Below are 15508 nucleotides of genomic sequence, written 5' to 3' on the forward strand. Positions count from 1 at the left end.
GGATGGTGAATGACTGTGGTACCAACACTTTGAGCTTCCTTTTTGACAGAGGGGGGAATTCACCTCTGGGAGCAGGAGCCCAGCAGTGCCACACAGAACCTCACCCTGCTGGGTGCAGTATAACAAGTCTTTATTTTACAAACTGTGTGCTCACATTTAAAACTAGAGACAAAACCAATTGCCACATCATTTTTGGAACACTTAAAGGCATTCACCCTGCTCAGTTTCAGGTTATACCACAGGTAAGAGACCCTGAGCAGCCCAGGGAGGGAGGAGCAGTCATCTCCAGGATATTGCACTGTTCACAAGCCAGAACAACTTCCTTGTGGTGGAACAACCATTTTCAGCACAAGAGCCTCCAACAGCTTCATACTTATATCAGCAAACCTGGCCCACATGGAACTGATTTCAAGTACATTAAATATTCCACAAGCTCCAGCTAGAAATCAAATAATGTTATGCTGCAATTCGAGTTTAAGACATCAGCCAACCCAAGGATTTGCATCCCAATTGCCACTAGATTCCCAGACCTGTTTTCCTATTGTAAGCATTACAGTAGTCACAGTACAAGGTTCCTCTTGTTGATCCCCCACAGTCACCCTCCTAACACTATGTTTTGGATGGGGCAGCACCATCACTCTTCCTGCTGGTGGGAGTCTTGGTAGAGTTTGCTGTGATCCAGGGGTGGAGCAGCACATCCTTCAGGGGCAGGCGATGGAAGGGGTTGTGCTTCAGCAGCTTGGAAATTAAATCCCTTGCACCTTCTGTTACAAATGGAGGAAACTTGAATTCCACCTAAGGAAAAAAAAAAAAGGACATTAAAAATTAGAACCAAAGGTCTCTACTCAATCTCCAAGTTACCCCTGAAAGCTGTGCACCTTCTGCCTACTGAGATGAGATCAAATCACTTCATTCTAACCCTGAACAAGCTTCTCACTCCTTGTGAAAGTATTTGTATATTATTGTGTTCGTTTTCATTATGCTTCAAACTTAAGTTTGCTGAAACCTTTCTAGACCTAGAAGCACAACCCAGCTAATCCAGATAAGGACTTACCCTGGAAATAGCTCTGTAGGTTTCTTGATAGGTTTGTGTTTCAAAAGGTGGTTTCCCTACAAGGAATTCATAGCACAAAACTCCCAGGCTCCAAATATCCACCTTTTCATCATGTGTTCTTCCCTCAATCATTTCAGGAGGCAGGTAATCAAGTGTCCCACAGAGAGTTGTTCTCCTGAAGACAAGTCCAAGTTAATAATTGATTAAGATAATTAGAGGATCTATTTCAATAGCCAGATAAGAACTAATGCTGACAATCATCTGTACCTCAGTGCAGTCCACCTGAATGGACTCAGCACCACCACAGCTGGGAAAGAAAAGCCAACAGGACATTTTCTACTTCTCCTGAAAGTACCTCAGCCCCTGCAACCAGTCAGTCTTAACTCCTTTCTCCACCACATGTGCTAGAATAAATCTGTTCCTCCCACCCTCTAAGAAATAAACATAATACTGGAAATTTAGTTGAGTCCAAGGGCTGGTTTATCATCCCAGGGACCACAGTAACCCTACACCAAAACCTTCCTTTCAGAGTCAGCAGGTTCGACCTACAAACCAGGATAACACTCCTCTGCCACACCAGCTGCCTGTTAGAACCTTTGTTGTAGCTGCTTTTTCCCCCCAGACTTTCAAGAAGTTCCCACACATCTCCCTTGCACAAGGGCATAACACAAAGTGACACTACAGAAGGATTTCACTGCACAAGAGATTGAATTCTCACCTAGAGGATGGAGCATGCACAGACCACCCAAAGTCAGCAATTTTTAACTCTCCATTGGATCCAAGCAGCAAGTTCTCTGGCTTGATGTCTCTGTGGATCACACGCTTGGAGTGACAGTATGAGAGAGCATCTGCAAGTTCTGTGATGTACTGGTGCAGAAAGAACAACGTGTAAGCCACAATCTTTAAGACATTGTCACCTGAGTTTATCTGGCTGCAGCACAGCCTTATTGAGGCACAATTACAGCTTTAAGTTAACCCTTAACCCTTGAAGCCTGGCAATACAGGCTGTGCCTTGTAGCATTAAGCAATACTGAATATAAATTCCTGCACAGCACTAAGTCCTCCCAATTATTCCCTGCCCAGATGCCAACTAGCAGCTAAGGAATCTCAGTTCCCCCAGCAGAACACAGAGCTTGGCTCTATCCTGCAAACACACAGAATGGAGAGGAAGCTGGAACAACCTACAGTAGCAGTTCTTTGCTCATCAAACTTGGTGAGCCTCTGAAGTTCCTTGTAGACTTCTCCACGAGGTGCATGCTCCAGGATCAGGTAGACTCTTGTCACATCATGGAAGTAGCCATACAATCTGAGAATGTTGGGGTGCCTGCAAAGAGATTTCAATGTTCTTCTGAACCAGCTGTTTGTCCAAACCCTTCATTTCCCTGTCCTGCTCCCCCCCACTCTCAAGGCAAGCACAGGAATTTCAGCTCATCACACACAAATCTTATCATCAAGAAGAAACCTTATCATAATCAAGGCTACTTTATTTGGATGCAAACAAAGCAGAAAAATCACTAAACTTTACCTAAGATGAGACTGTATTTCCACTTCTCTTCGTAGTTGATGTTCTACACCAGCTTCCTCAAGCTGTGTTTTAAAGAGCACTTTCAGTGCAAGGATAAATTTGCTCTGTTTTTCACGTGCCAGGTACACATTCCCAAATTTTCCTTTCCCCAGAGGACGACCAATTTCAAAATCATCAAGAGACCATTGCCTTCTGCAAGAGGAAAGTTAAAAGTTCAATATTAGTCATTAAGAAAACACTGAAAATAAAATAGGCATTGGGATTTTTCAAAAGGAAGTTCTGAAAGCTATTTTCTTCCTTCCTGGAGTTTTTGCAGACACTACACCAACCACAGTACTACAAAATGAAGATTGTTTACCTAGCTGGGCTTGTTTAGATACTCCTAATGCAGACATATCACCAGGGCATGGCAAAACAATTTAAAGTTGCTATAAACAAACCCAATTTCATCCCAAATTAGACTCCAGCCTCCTCCCCAGATGAAGGAGGCTTTGTTTTCAGGAGGACAACATGACATCTATCATGTTACCCCATGGGAAGAGCTACTCTGCATTTAGCCCAAAGTTTTCTTCAGCTTGCAGCAAGTCCTTGCTCCTGACAATTATCAGGTCAAAGGCAGCTTTCCTGGTGTTGTGTCTGCAGTGTGGGGGTCACCAGGCACTACAGGAACTCCAGCAGGGCCTGGTCATCTAGAATTTAGGCATTAAACTTACTTTTTAGTCTCTTCACTTTTCGTTTTGGTCTCTTCAGTTTTCTTCTTGGCAGTCTCCTCCGTTTTCTGTTTAGAGGTGCTTTCTGCTTCAGGGTTTTTTGCTGTGTACAGAGAAGGAAATCAATTTATTTACCAGACCCATAAATACACACATGGGAACAAATCTAACCCTTGTGCATCATCTGAAGCAGCTTTTAGAATGCATTCAATTACACTTGAAGCAATCATAGTTGACTGCTAGGAAAGAAACAGTGCTGGCAAAGTGTAATTTTTAAAGCTGAGACTAAAAACCCATTCATTCTTTCCCCCTCCCCAAAACAAAAGCATTTTTGTGCACAAATCTTGGAAAACCTGTGAGGTCTGAGTGCCAATTACATTAACTCCCAGCTGGCTGCTGATCACCAAGAAGTTTTTAACACCAGATTGGCTCTAACTGGTTAACTTAGAGACAAATTCACAAGGATGATGCAGCAACACCCCAGGTGAACCATGTGCTGCTCTTCTGTTTAGGAGCACAACCAAGAACCTCCCTCCAGGACTGTCCCTGGATCAGCAGCAGCTTTAGGAGGATCCCGAGCAGCACAGCTCTGGTCACATGTAAATCATCCTCAGAATTACCAGGTGCTGCAGCCTGGGCAGGTTTCTCACTGCTCTTGCTTGCAGCCTGAGGTTTCACAGTTGTCAGCTGGGGTGGTTTAGGTCGGAGCTGCTGCGTGGTTTGGTTGTTGGACAGTTTTTGGGTTGACAACGCAGGTTTTTGGGCTTGCACAGGAGCCCTCTGGGCAAAGTTTGCAGGACACAGAACGCGTGCTGGAGCTCCACTGGCCAGTAACCGGCTCTGGGCTGAATGCTGGGACACAGGGACACGTCTGGGGGCATCCCCGATGGGGTTTGCAACCTTCAAAGAGAAACGATGACACGTTAATTGTGCAACAGCACACCAAAAACTTTATAGCTCCGTTCAGGATACCAAAACCACACAAAACTCTTAAGCAAAACACTTAAGAATGTCACGTACTGAGTGGTTGCTTATGCTGTTCTAAATACTTCGGTTTTATGTAAAATAGAGAGAAAGCACTTGTATTTCTAAATGGAAAAAATACATAATTAGGGTGATCTTGAGCGCTGCTACACGTGTTTATCAATAGAGACACTGACACAGTGCTTGCTTTGAAAAATGATATCTAAAATAATTTAATTATGCACACTCGCTTTCTCTTTAAAGGCTCTTAAATGCTTAAAATGTAAGAAGCATTTTCCCATTTAATAAGATATGCTAATAACTTCAAAAGTAATCTCGAGGCTCTGTTTTCTTCAGGAGAAAGCTACCGAAAGATAAACTACTAGTTTGAAAACTGTAGTTAACATACGATGGGGAGAAACATATTCACCAAGTAAAAACTAAAAACCACCACTCCTGAACCAACCAGAATTTTAATGGCAAACTCCCAGGCATCGAGCAACGATCCAGCAAAGGAAACTGCTCAGGACGAGGAACCGCGTGTTTTATCTGTTTTACACCTTTACCTTGGCAGCGCGGCCGGGATAGGCGGCGTGGTTCTCCTTGGCGTTCCTGTCCATAGCGGCAGCGGCACGCACGGCTCTGCCTGCGGGCCAGAGGAGCACATAACACATTAAATCCTTTATGAGTTATAACCCTTACGGATAGCGGTGCTGTACCCGTACCCCCCTGCCCGCCCCACTGCAGAGCCGGGCCCAGCACTCACCGAGACCCGCCGCCTCAGCGCCGCCGGAGCTGTTTGAATTCAAACCGCCGCGCCTTAAATACCCCTTTAAACCCCCGCCGCCCGCCATTGGCCGCGCTCCCGCGGCCCGCGCACGCTGATTGGCTGCTGCCGCGGGCGGCCCGCCCGCCCATTGGCTGCCTCCTGCGCACGCGCCGCGCCCGCCCCTCCGCTGGCGTTGTCGCCGCGCGGCGCGTTACGCACTTTGCGTAGCGCCGCGCCCCCCGCCGGCGCGCGCCGCCCGCGCACTTCCCGCCGGCCGAGCCGCCGCTTCCGCTACGCAAATCGCGTAACGCGCCGCGCTCCCACCTGTGGCCGCCGCCGTCTGCGCTCCGCTCCGCGCCCCGGGAGCGCCGCCAGGTCAGTCCCGCTGCCGCCGGACCCCTCCCGAGACTCCCCCATCCGCCCCCGGGCGAGGCCGGCCAGCGGCGCCGCTGCCACCGCGCGCGGGGCCGAGCGCGAGCGGGGCCATTGTGTGGGTGCCCCCCAGCACGGGCCGAGCAGGGCCGGAGCCTCCGGGTGCGTCCCGGCCGAGCGGCCCCGGGCAGCGCCACGTGCCGCCAGCGCTCTAGGGCGAGTGCCGAGCGCGAAGGCACCGCCCGGCCCGGCCTGAGCGACGCGCGGACCCCTCGCCTCGCAGCCCGGACCCGCACGGCCCCGAGGAGCCGCCGGGACAGCGGCAGCGCGGCCGCTCAGCGAGCGCGGCCCGTGAGGAGCGCGGCGTGAGGCGCTGCTGCCCGGAGCCCGCGGGTCCCCGCGAGGCGCCGCGGAGCGAGGAAACTCCACTCGGCACTCGGGGCTTGCGAAGAACTGCGATCCAAGGCAACTTTTCACTGTCTCCGCGGTGCTGAAAACAAGAGCGAAGGAGAGCCTCGTTGTGTGTGTTGGTGTTTACAAGTGGTTCAGGATAGGTAAAAAGAAGATGTCGGGTCGCCGTGTCGCTGCAGCGTGTGACAGACGACAGCTGCCCCGGGGCATGGGGAGCATGGCAGCGCCGCTGCTCGACCCGCGCCCGCTCCGGCTGCCCTTTCTCGAGGCTGACGTGAGTAGGATCGGGGAGGGGACGGTTCGTGCCGGGGCCGGGCCCGGCAGCAGCGCCCGCCGCTTCATTCCCAGCCCGTGCACGTCGCCGTGTTTGGGATCCGGGCTCTGGCGGAAGCGGCGCTCCGGAGCTTTGCGGCTGCGACACAAAAGGAGCCCCGGGCTCCCCGTGGGGGCCGGGCCCGCGCCGCTCCCTGCCCGCCGTCCCTCCGCCAAGGCCCTGCTGCCCCCCGAACGGGGAATGGGGATGGGGGAGAGGGATCCCCGGAAAGGGGAACGGGGAATGGGGGTCCCCGGAAGGGGAGCAATGGGGAGAGCGAGTCCCGAGTTCCTTGGAAGGGAGAATGGGGAGCGGGACCCCCGGCAAGGGGAGGAATGGCGAGAAGAGACCCCCGGCAAGGTGGGGGAATACCGAGAAGGGACCCCAGGAAGGGGAGGAATGGGGAACAGGACCCCGGGATCGCCCGCAGGGAGGGAACGGGGAGCGGGACCCCCCAGGACCCCCGAAGCGGGAGCGGGGCTCGGCACTCCCGGATCCCCCCCCAGCCGAGGGCCGGAGGGGGTGGCGCGGTGGGTGCGGGGGTGTGGCGGTGCCGTGACGCCGCCCCGTTGTGTCGCCCCCCCTCCCCAAGAGCCGCCTCCCATCGATGTGCGGGCGCTCGATGCAGCAGCCTTCGCGGAGGAGCGTCCTGCGGGCCCGGCCGCCCCCGCCGCTGCCGCCGCCGCCGCTCGATGCGCTCCGCGCTCCCGCCGCCATCTTAGGGGCAGAGCGCGGGCGGCAGAAGGAAGGCTCGGTACGTACCGGCAGCGCCGGGGCCGCGGCTGCGGCAGCGCCCCGCGGGGTGCGAGCGGCGGGCGGGCGGGCGGGAGGGCGCGGCGCGGCGCGGTGCTGCGCGCCCCGTGCATCCATCCATCGCAGCGCGGGCCCGCCGGCAGCGCGCTCAGCCCGCGGGCTCGTGCCGCAGCTCTGCTGCCGCTGCTGCCGCTGCTGCTGCTTACCTCGGGCCGCCTCGGCTTGTGCCCGAGATTTCATTTACACAGAAAACACGCGCAACAGGTTTTTCCTTCTCTTTTGCTTCCCTTTCCCCCCTCTTTTCCTCCCTCTTACCGCCCCCTTTCCCTTCTCTTTTCCTCGCGTTTTTCCCTTTCCCTTCTCTCTTCCTTCTCTCTTCCTCCCCTTTCTCCTGTCCTTTCCTCTTCCTTTTCTTTTCCCTCTCCTCTCCTCTCCTCTCCTCTCCTCTCCTCTCCTCTCCTCTCCTCTCCTCTCCTCTCTGCCTTTTCCTTTCCTTCTCCTGCCTTTTCTTCCCTCTTTCCTCTTCTTTCTCTCTTTTTTTCCTCCTCTTTTCCCTTCCCCGCTTTCCTCCCCCCATCTCTGCTTTTCACCAAAACCACAGCAGTATTTGGTGCCTGCCCTGAGGTGTGTTCCAAGGTTCTGGTGGTTTCATGCAACTCTCTTGTATGTGATTTTTGTTCTTCATTCCAGGCCCCCCCAAGGCAGTCCCTGCTCACAATGTATAGGACAAAAGTCAGTTTGAAAGACCGTCAGCAACTTTACAAACTGATAATTAGTCAGCTGCTCTATGATGGATACATCAACATTGCCAATGGCTTGATAAATGAGATCAAACCACAGTCTGTCTGTGCACCCTCTGAACAACTGCTGCACCTAATTAAGTTAGGTAAGCTGGAATCAAAAGCTGACATAAAAGTCTAGTTTCTAATTCCCCAGTGAATTAAGAGGTTGGTGTCACAGGAAAGACACCTTTGATGCAAAAGTGGTGTCTGGTAATAACACTTGTACATTTGGGCCTTTGCCTCTGTGAGGTTTTTTGAAGGTCATTCCTGTTTTATTAACAACAATCCAGATCCCTGAGTGTTGCCCAAATCTGTTTGAACTCCTCTAAGGGCACTCAGGGTTCTGGGTGAGCAGCAACCTTCTCAAAACATCCCAGTGAATGGAACCACAGATCTGAGGGAACATCTCACCCTCACAGTTCTGCTGACTTCAGAAATAAATAATTTCTATCTGGTTGTTCCTGACAGTGTTGGAAAGGGAGCAACTCCTTCCATTGGCAATCTTTGCTGGCTTTTATTTATCAGTCCCCAGGAAACAGCTTCACTGTTGTCTCCCAGTAGTTCCCTCTGGAAGTGCTGTAGTGTAGGGAGAACAGGGAAAACCCCTGAGCTGCTGTTGGAACAAGCTGACCAAGTCCTGGAAGAGCTCTGGCCATGACACCAAGTGTAACTGAACTGGTTCTGCTGCCTCAACTAGCTGAGTTCTGAGGATACAGATCGGTGAAGCTTTCGGTCTGTTTGAAAATACAAATTCTAGATTTAAAATGAGCAGATGGAAGCAGCAAAAAAAATCACCACTGGGCTGAAAACTCTTGTGTCTGCCCTGTTTCCACTTGCAGTGTTGAACTCTCTGGTCTGTAGATGCATCCTGGAAATAAAGATTAAAGTCTGTGAAGTGGGCTTGAGGACCAGCAAATTTTTTTTCCACACAGTCCTGGGATAGTTTGGCTTCAGTGGAATAAACTAGTAAAAGAATCAATAAATTTTTTGGGTTCTTTGCCTTAAAACTCATGTAGTAGTGTTGGGGCTTGTTGCTCCCCTGTGAAAAGCTGACATGGAGTCTGTCCATGGTCAGTGAGTGATTCTCAGTGCATTTATCAGCACTTTGCAGATTTCACTGGGGCATTCCCAGAGTTGGGAGCTGTGCCCGCTGCAGTGCAGCCCGGCTCTCCTCTCCCCAGCGCCGTGTGACCAAACCTGCTCAGCCAGCCCGGCTCTCCCCGCGGGGCTGCCTTTGCCAGAGCCTTCCCTGGAGCAGAGGGGCTGAGCGGTGCCCTGTGTGTCCCCAGGCATGGAGAACGACGACAGCGCCGTGCAGTACGCCATCGGCCGCTCGGACACCGTGGCGCCGGGCACCGGCATCGACCTGGAGTTCGACGCCGACGTGCAGACCATGTCCCCCGAGGCGTCCGAGTACGAGACCTGCTACGTGACCTCCCACAAGGGGCCCTGCCGCGTGGCCACCTACAGCAGGGACGGGCAGCTGATCGCCACCGGCTCGGCCGACGCCTCCATCAAAATCCTGGACACCGAGAGGATGCTGGCCAAGAGTGCCATGCCCATCGAGGTGAGGGGTTGGGATCGCTCTGGGATTGTGTTCGTGCTGTGCCCATCGAGCTGAGGGGTGTAATCGCTTTGGGATTGTGTTTGTGCTGTGCCCATCGAGGTAATGGGTTGTAATTACTCCAGGAATTGTGATAAGTGGTTGTAATCACTCCGGGAATTGTGTTTGTGCCATGCCCATCGAGGTGAGGGGTGTAATCACTCTGGGAATTGTGTTTGTGCCATGCCCATCGAGGTGAGGGGTGTAATCACTCTGGGAATTGTGTTTGTGCCCTGCCCATCGAGGTAACAGGTCTTGTAAGCACTCTGGGAATTGTTTGTGGTGTGCCCATCGAGGTAAGGGGTTGTAACCACTCTGGGAATTAATTGTGGTAAAGGGTTGTAATCACTCTGGGAATTGTGGCAAGGGGTTGTAACCACTCTGGGAATTAATTGTGGTAAGGGGTTGTAATCACACTGGGAATTGTGTTTGTGCCGGTGACCATTGAGATAAGGGATTGTAATCGCTCTGGAAACTGTGTCAATGCCCATTGAGATAAGGGACTGTAATCACTCTAGGAATTGTGTCCATGCCATGCCCATTGGGATAATGAATTACAGTTGCTCTGGGAATTGTGTCCATGCCATGCCCATTGAGATAAGGGATTGTAATCACTCTGGGAATTGTGTCCATGCCATGCCCGTGGAGGTGAGACATTGTAATCACTCTAGGAATTGTGTTTGTGCCATGCCCATTGAGATAAGGGATTGTAATCACTGTCCATTCCATGCCTGTTAAAATAATGAATTGTAATTGCTCTGGGAATCCTGTCTATGTCATGCCCATTAAGATAATGAGTTGTAATCACTTTGGGAATCCTGTCCATGCCATGCCCCTTGGGATAACTCAGGAATTGCAACCACTCTGGCAGTTTTCTCCACATCATGTCTGTGGCTTGTGGCCACCTCAGTGGGTCACACTAAATACCTGTCTCAACATATTCCCTGCTCCAGCAGCTGCTCATAGAGTCCCTTGGAAGGAAGAAGAATCAGGGCAAGGACACAGGTGTCACCCCTGGCAGCAGGGAGAGAGCTGAGCCAGAAGTTGCTTCTGCTGGGTGCTGATCATGGCTGTGTTGTCTGAGCACAGTTCATGTTAAATCCACTCTCTGCAGTCCCTGTGTTTTCACTGGGATTTCAGAACTGTTTCACACATTGATTTGCTTTATCTTTCTCCAAGGCAGTTATCAGGTGGCAATGAAAAGGGGGATTATTTTGCACAGAGCACACACCAAACTCTCAGCAAAGAGCTGCAGTTTTGGTGCAGCTTCTCAGTTCTTCCAGCAGTCAGTGTTTTGCTTTGGGCTGTTTATGAAGGTGATGTTTTCTTACACCAGTTCTTTGCTACTAAAGTAGTTTGTCCTTGAGCCAAGTTGTTTTGACGTTCATAAAGACACAGGGATCTTATTTGTTATATAAAGGGCTTCAAACAACCAAGGGAGCAGATTGTGTGCCTGGTTGTGTCAGAAAGGAGCTGCTGTTCAGCCACCCTGGCAAGGCTAAAACCTACTTTTCATGTCAAAAACCTGCTTCATTTTCTAACAGCAACCTGTTGAATGTTTTTTTGTAGGTCATGATGAATGAGACAGCACAGCAGAACATGGAGAACCATCCTGTGATCCGGACTCTGTACGACCACGTGGATGAAGTGACGTGTTTAGCTTTCCACCCAACAGAGCAGATCCTGGCATCTGGCTCAAGGGACTACACACTTAAATTGTTTGATTATTCAAAACCTTCTGCCAAAAGAGCCTTCAAATACATCCAGGTGAGATACTGCTCAGAGCAGCCACAGCTCAGATGTGAGTGGTGAGGTGGTGTGAGCTGAGCTGTGCCTCAGGGGTTAGGGTTAGGTAAAACATTTGCAGACATTGTGTTTTAATTCTGTCCATCATGGACACTTGTATTTGAATCTAGAGCCTACCAGCTTTTCATTCATTAGACCAACTCTAATCTGAATTACCTTGGAAGTCAATTCTTTTATCTTTATTCCAGAGGAGCATTTGGGGTTAGGTGATGGTGGGCTTGGGGGGTGTGATATCCCAAAATAAGGGGGCACTGCAGGCTGCTCTAGGACAAAACCTACAATACAGCCACGGGCAGCCTGTCATTCCAATCCCACAGGAAACATTTTCCAGTTTGTGCAGCAGCAGCACTGACCCTTCCTCACCCCTCCGTGCGTTTTTAATCCAACAGGAAGCAGAGATGCTACGCTCCATTTCCTTCCACCCTTCTGGGGATTTCATCCTGGTGGGGACCCAGCACCCAACCCTTCGTCTGTACGACATCAACACCTTCCAGTGCTTCGTGTCCTGCAACCCCCAGGACCAGCACACCGACGCCATCTGCTCCGTCAACTACAACGCCAGCGCCAACATGTACGTGACAGGCAGCAAGGATGGCTGCATCAAACTCTGGGATGGGGTCTCCAACCGCTGCATCACCACCTTTGAGAAGGCACACGATGGAGCTGAAGTCTGCTCTGCTATTTTTTCCAAAAATTCCAAGTATATCTTGTCCAGTGGGAAAGACTCTGTGGCTAAGCTCTGGGAGATCTCCACTGGTCGGACGCTGGTGAAATACACAGGTATGTGGCAGGTGACCTTCCAGACACCTTCTTTTCCAGGTGCAGAGCCGTGGCAGGGCTGGAAATACTGCCAGAAATAATCATTCCTAAAGGCAATGGAGAAACCGCTGCTCTGAGGATCAATTGCCCAAGATTTTTGAAAAAAAAATCCATTCCAGAAGAGAAGCTGTGATTCTGTGTGTCAGTGTAAACATATTTTAGTCTGAGTAGATTTTGGAGAATTTTCTGACATCATTACTTACTCCATTGTTCTGGAGGGAAGTTATCACTGAATTGGGGAAAAGCAAGGAGAAGCACTGAAGCTACTTCAGGGCAGTTGATTTAACCACTAACTCTGTGGCTCTGAAATATACCTACAGCTGGTTTGTTCCCTTTTTTGTGTATTTTTTTCCAAGGATGCAGTTGTGTGCAAGGTAGTCCTTGGAGTGTGCTGACAGTGCCATGCCTGGATCTCAGCAGGATTTAGGGAATAATGAATGCTGTGGTAGATTTGCATGAGAGGTTTTAGGGTCAAGCACTGATGTGTAGGAGCACAAAAGGTGCTGGAAATGGTGTGTGTCAGTTTTTGGGGTCTGTAGGTCCTTTCTGCAGTGCAGCTCTCCTGCTCCCGGCCAGCAGGGAGCAGCACTTTCCTGGGAAACTGTGCAGGATCCCAGGCAGGCGCTGTGCATGCACAGTGCCTTTAGGAAGCACTTCTTACCTGAAGGTATGGCCAGGGGAGGTCCTACAACGTGTGCTGTGTGATAAATACACTGAGAAGTGCTCGAGGATTTTCAGGCTCTGTGTTCTTTCTCCTTGCTCACAGCTGAAAGCGTCATGCAAAAATAGAAGGCAGAAATGTTCTTGAAGGTAAAGGATGGGATGAGGCTCAGCTGGAGTAGGTATTTCTGTTCCCTAAGGAATTTTAGAATGTATACATGGACAGCAGGAGGAATTTCCCTGTGGAAAGGGTGGTCAGGCCTTGGCAGGGAGTTTTGGAGTGCCCATCCCTGGACGTGGCACTCAGAGGCCTTGGGCTGGTTCCAGGGTGGGGATGGGGCACAGCTGGGACTCAAATCTTTCTGCTCCTGTGATACAACTACAAAGGAGTATCCGTGCTTGCATCACCTGTTGCTTGTGGCAGTGGTTGAACAGCAGAGAAAATATAACTGTAGAAAATTGATACTTAGGGAACATTCCTCTTAGGTATTGCAGATGCCTGACGTGGCTGTTGTGCCCGTTGCAGGTGCAGGTCTGAGCGGCCGCCAGGTGCACAGGACTCAGGCTGTGTTCAACCACACGGAGGATTACGTGCTGCTGCCCGACGAGCGCACCATCAGCCTGTGCTGCTGGGACTCGCGCACCGCCGAGCGCAGGAACCTGCTGTCGCTGGGCCACAACAGCATCGTGCGCTGCATCGTGCACTCGCCCACCAACCCCGGCTTCATGACCTGCAGCGACGACTACAGGGCCCGCTTCTGGTACAGGAGATCCACCACAGACTGAGCAGAGCTGCCAGCAGGGATGGCCGCTCCTGCAGCCCTCTGCGTCCTGTCAGACGTGGCAGGAAAAGAGCCAGCACTGAGACTTCGCACCCCACGCTAATTTTTTTATTAGTGTGCGTGGTTACATTTTTGTAAGTCATCTCTAATTGTACTGAGGGAGGGAGTGGAGAATGACATGATCTGGCAGGAAGGGCTAAGCTTGTTCCCCTGCCTGTCTGAATCACACACAAGAGAATGGGACTGTGCCCTGCTCAGAGGGGCAGGAGGAGCCAGTTCTGCTGTGTGTTGTGTCTGTGCAATCCCACTGAACTCTGCTAGAGAACAGATCACGCAAAGAGCAGCAGAACTTGGTGTAGATACTTCAATGAAGCCTTAAGCTGCCTTCAGCTACAATTCATTATTTGTAAAGCTCTGGTTTGTATCTTTCAGTCTGGGGTTTTGGTGAGTTGGTTTTTATGTTTCTTGTTCATTGGCCAAGCAGGCCTTGAGTTCTGAGTTGTGCCATAAGAATTCACACAGCATTTTAACTGGTTTGGATGAATTCAAGGAATGGTCTTCTAGTTCTGGTGTTAAAACTCAGACTTTATCTCATCCTGTTTTGGATTTATCTTAACAAGTGGGACCTCAAAACGAATTCCTGATAGTTTTAAGGAGTATCCACATTGCAACTAAAATGTGACAGTGCTGCTGCAGGTGAAAATGAGAATAATTTTGCCTTAGAGACCTTTAATATCCTCTCAGAGAAAGGAACTTGTGCATCTGAATTTTTGTATGTGTACCTCAGAAATGCCACTGTTTCATTTGACTGAGAAATGTTCATCTATGTCTGCTACACAGCACTTCAATTACATTCTTTTTTATTAGTCACAAACCCAGTGCCCAGTGTTAAGAAACTGTTCTTAAAACTTCTCCAAGTTGGAAAATTCACTACTTATTCTCCCAGAGATCTGCCTGAGCAGAGTCTAAACTTGTTTTTTGAGGCCTCCTCATGCAGAGCTCTTGGGCATCACAGCTGGGAGATCCTTTGCTCAGAGCTCAGCACTTGCCTTGTGAGAGGTTTTAAATGGGAGGTGGTTCTTGCTGCTGGATTAACTCCCATTACACTGAAGAATTGTCAAGGGCTGGTGAGGTACAGGTTTTGTCTGTATTTAAATAAAGATTGCCTTTTAAAAAGTTTGATACATAAAGAAGGAATTGTATTTGTTTTCTGTATAACAAAGGAGAAATGGTCAAATATGGGAGACTGGGACTTGAATTTGTTGTGTTCCACCTGAATCAGGTGCAATTACAGACTCAAAATGTAGAATGTGGATGGTTATTTTTTAAAAGAATGGAATTTTATTTTCTCTTGCAAAACCATTTCTAAGGCTTTAATCCTCTGTGCTCCCCCTTTGCCCCTGAGTTTGTGACCCTTCAGAAGCAGTGGTGGTAAGAGATAGTGGTGCTGGTGCCTTTTTTGTGGAGAACAAGGAGAAGCAGAGCTGGGGGGGAAAGGGAAGTCCTGACACAGTCCCTGACGGTGATGTGGGATGGGTGACAGCAGTGGCCTTTTTATTTTTGGAGTGCCACAATTTTTTAATTCTGCTAAAGCACCTGTCCATAATTCATGCACTTGTTACTGATGTTTGGAATCTGCCTTTAAAGCCCTGGTTTCTGGTTTATGTGTGAAAGCACCACTGTGGTTGTGAACAGTGGGAGCTCTCACCTCAAGCTTCCATAATTCTGGGTTTGAACTTGCAGTGTAAGAGAAAAAAGTCACTTTTTTAACATAAAACCATCCTGCCATTGGCACCCTGCTGCCTTTCCATGTCCTGGACATCTTCCTCAGGCCACAAGGTTGGTGGTTTGTGTTGGAGAAAGAAGGGCTGGGAAAAACAGAACTCATTCTGTTCAGGGAGAAAATGCAGCCCCAGGGTGAAATGTAATGTCCAAGGGTTGGGTGGGGTTTGGAAGGAGCTGTTCTGCTGGAGGTGTCCCTGCCCATGGAATGAGCTGCTCCCTAAGGTCCCTTCAGCCCAAAGCAGGCCCTGACTGCAAACACCTTTTCCTGTGCAACTCTGGAGGTGCCTCGGGCTGCTGTGAGAGCCAGGAGAGCCTGGCTGTGCAATCCTGCCCTGCTGGCACTGGGGCTGTGCTGCCTTATCAGGGCTGTGCAGCTCCTCCTTGTGCCAGAGCCCTGATCT

At 50.5% G+C, this 15508-nt stretch overlaps 2 protein-coding genes across 4 annotated transcripts; one reads left to right on the plus strand and one right to left on the minus strand.

Annotated features, from left to right (window-relative positions):
• Positions 1–113: 113 nt before the first annotated feature.
• On the minus strand, positions 114–5112 carry AURKA (aurora kinase A). Of its 2 annotated transcripts, none has more exons than XM_056507199.1 (9): positions 5019–5112; positions 4819–4898; positions 3910–4189; positions 3293–3392; positions 2580–2771; positions 2240–2378; positions 1773–1921; positions 1055–1229; positions 114–795 (listed from the first exon to the last, which is right to left on the minus strand). In XM_056507199.1, exons 1-9 carry the CDS (start codon positions 5104–5106, stop codon positions 610–612), a joined length of 1389 nt encoding a protein of 462 aa, XP_056363174.1. In that variant the 5' UTR covers positions 5107–5112; the 3' UTR covers positions 114–609. The 2 variants fall into 2 exon arrangements, with proteins under 2 accessions (XP_056363174.1, XP_056363175.1); XM_056507200.1 differs by having other exon boundaries at positions 4813–4898; positions 5019–5077.
• A 147-nt stretch (positions 5113–5259) lies between these two features.
• CSTF1 (cleavage stimulation factor subunit 1) lies at positions 5260–14515 on the plus strand. Of its 2 annotated transcripts, XM_056507202.1 has the most exons (7): positions 5260–6078; positions 6710–6871; positions 7561–7756; positions 8942–9219; positions 10825–11022; positions 11451–11841; positions 13067–14515. In XM_056507202.1, exons 1-7 carry the CDS (start codon positions 5959–5961, stop codon positions 13324–13326), a joined length of 1605 nt encoding a protein of 534 aa, XP_056363177.1. In that variant the 5' UTR covers positions 5260–5958; the 3' UTR covers positions 13327–14515. The 2 variants fall into 2 exon arrangements, with proteins under 2 accessions (XP_056363177.1, XP_056363178.1); XM_056507203.1 differs by lacking the exon at positions 6710–6871.
• The last annotated feature ends 993 nt before the right edge of the window (positions 14516–15508 follow it).

The sequence above is a fragment of the Oenanthe melanoleuca genome, chromosome 20, assembly GCF_029582105.1.
Source record: "Oenanthe melanoleuca isolate GR-GAL-2019-014 chromosome 20, OMel1.0, whole genome shotgun sequence".
Classification (NCBI taxonomy): Eukaryota; Metazoa; Chordata; class Aves; order Passeriformes; family Muscicapidae; genus Oenanthe; species Oenanthe melanoleuca.

Excerpts from the sequence above, each read along its gene's own strand:
- AURKA (XM_056507199.1), bottom strand. The coding sequence starts at position 5,106 with ATGGCGGGCGGCGGGGGTTTAAAGGGGTATTTAAGGCGCGGCGGTTTG. Across the intron at positions 4,190-4,818 it reads ATCCCGGCCGCGCTGCCAAG|GTTGCAAACCCCATCGGGGA; the intron begins GTAAAGGTGTAA and ends TTCTCTTTGAAG. Across the intron at positions 2,772-3,292 it reads AAAAGTGAAGAGACTAAAAA|AAGGCAATGGTCTCTTGATG; the intron begins GTAAGTTTAATG and ends TTCCTCTTGCAG.
- CSTF1 (XM_056507202.1), top strand. The coding sequence starts at position 5,959 with ATGTCGGGTCGCCGTGTCGCTGCAGCGTGTGACAGACGACAGCTGCCC. Across the intron at positions 7,757-8,941 it reads GCTGCACCTAATTAAGTTAG|GCATGGAGAACGACGACAGC; the intron begins GTAAGCTGGAAT and ends GTGTGTCCCCAG. Across the intron at positions 11,023-11,450 it reads GAGCCTTCAAATACATCCAG|GAAGCAGAGATGCTACGCTC; the intron begins GTGAGATACTGC and ends TTAATCCAACAG.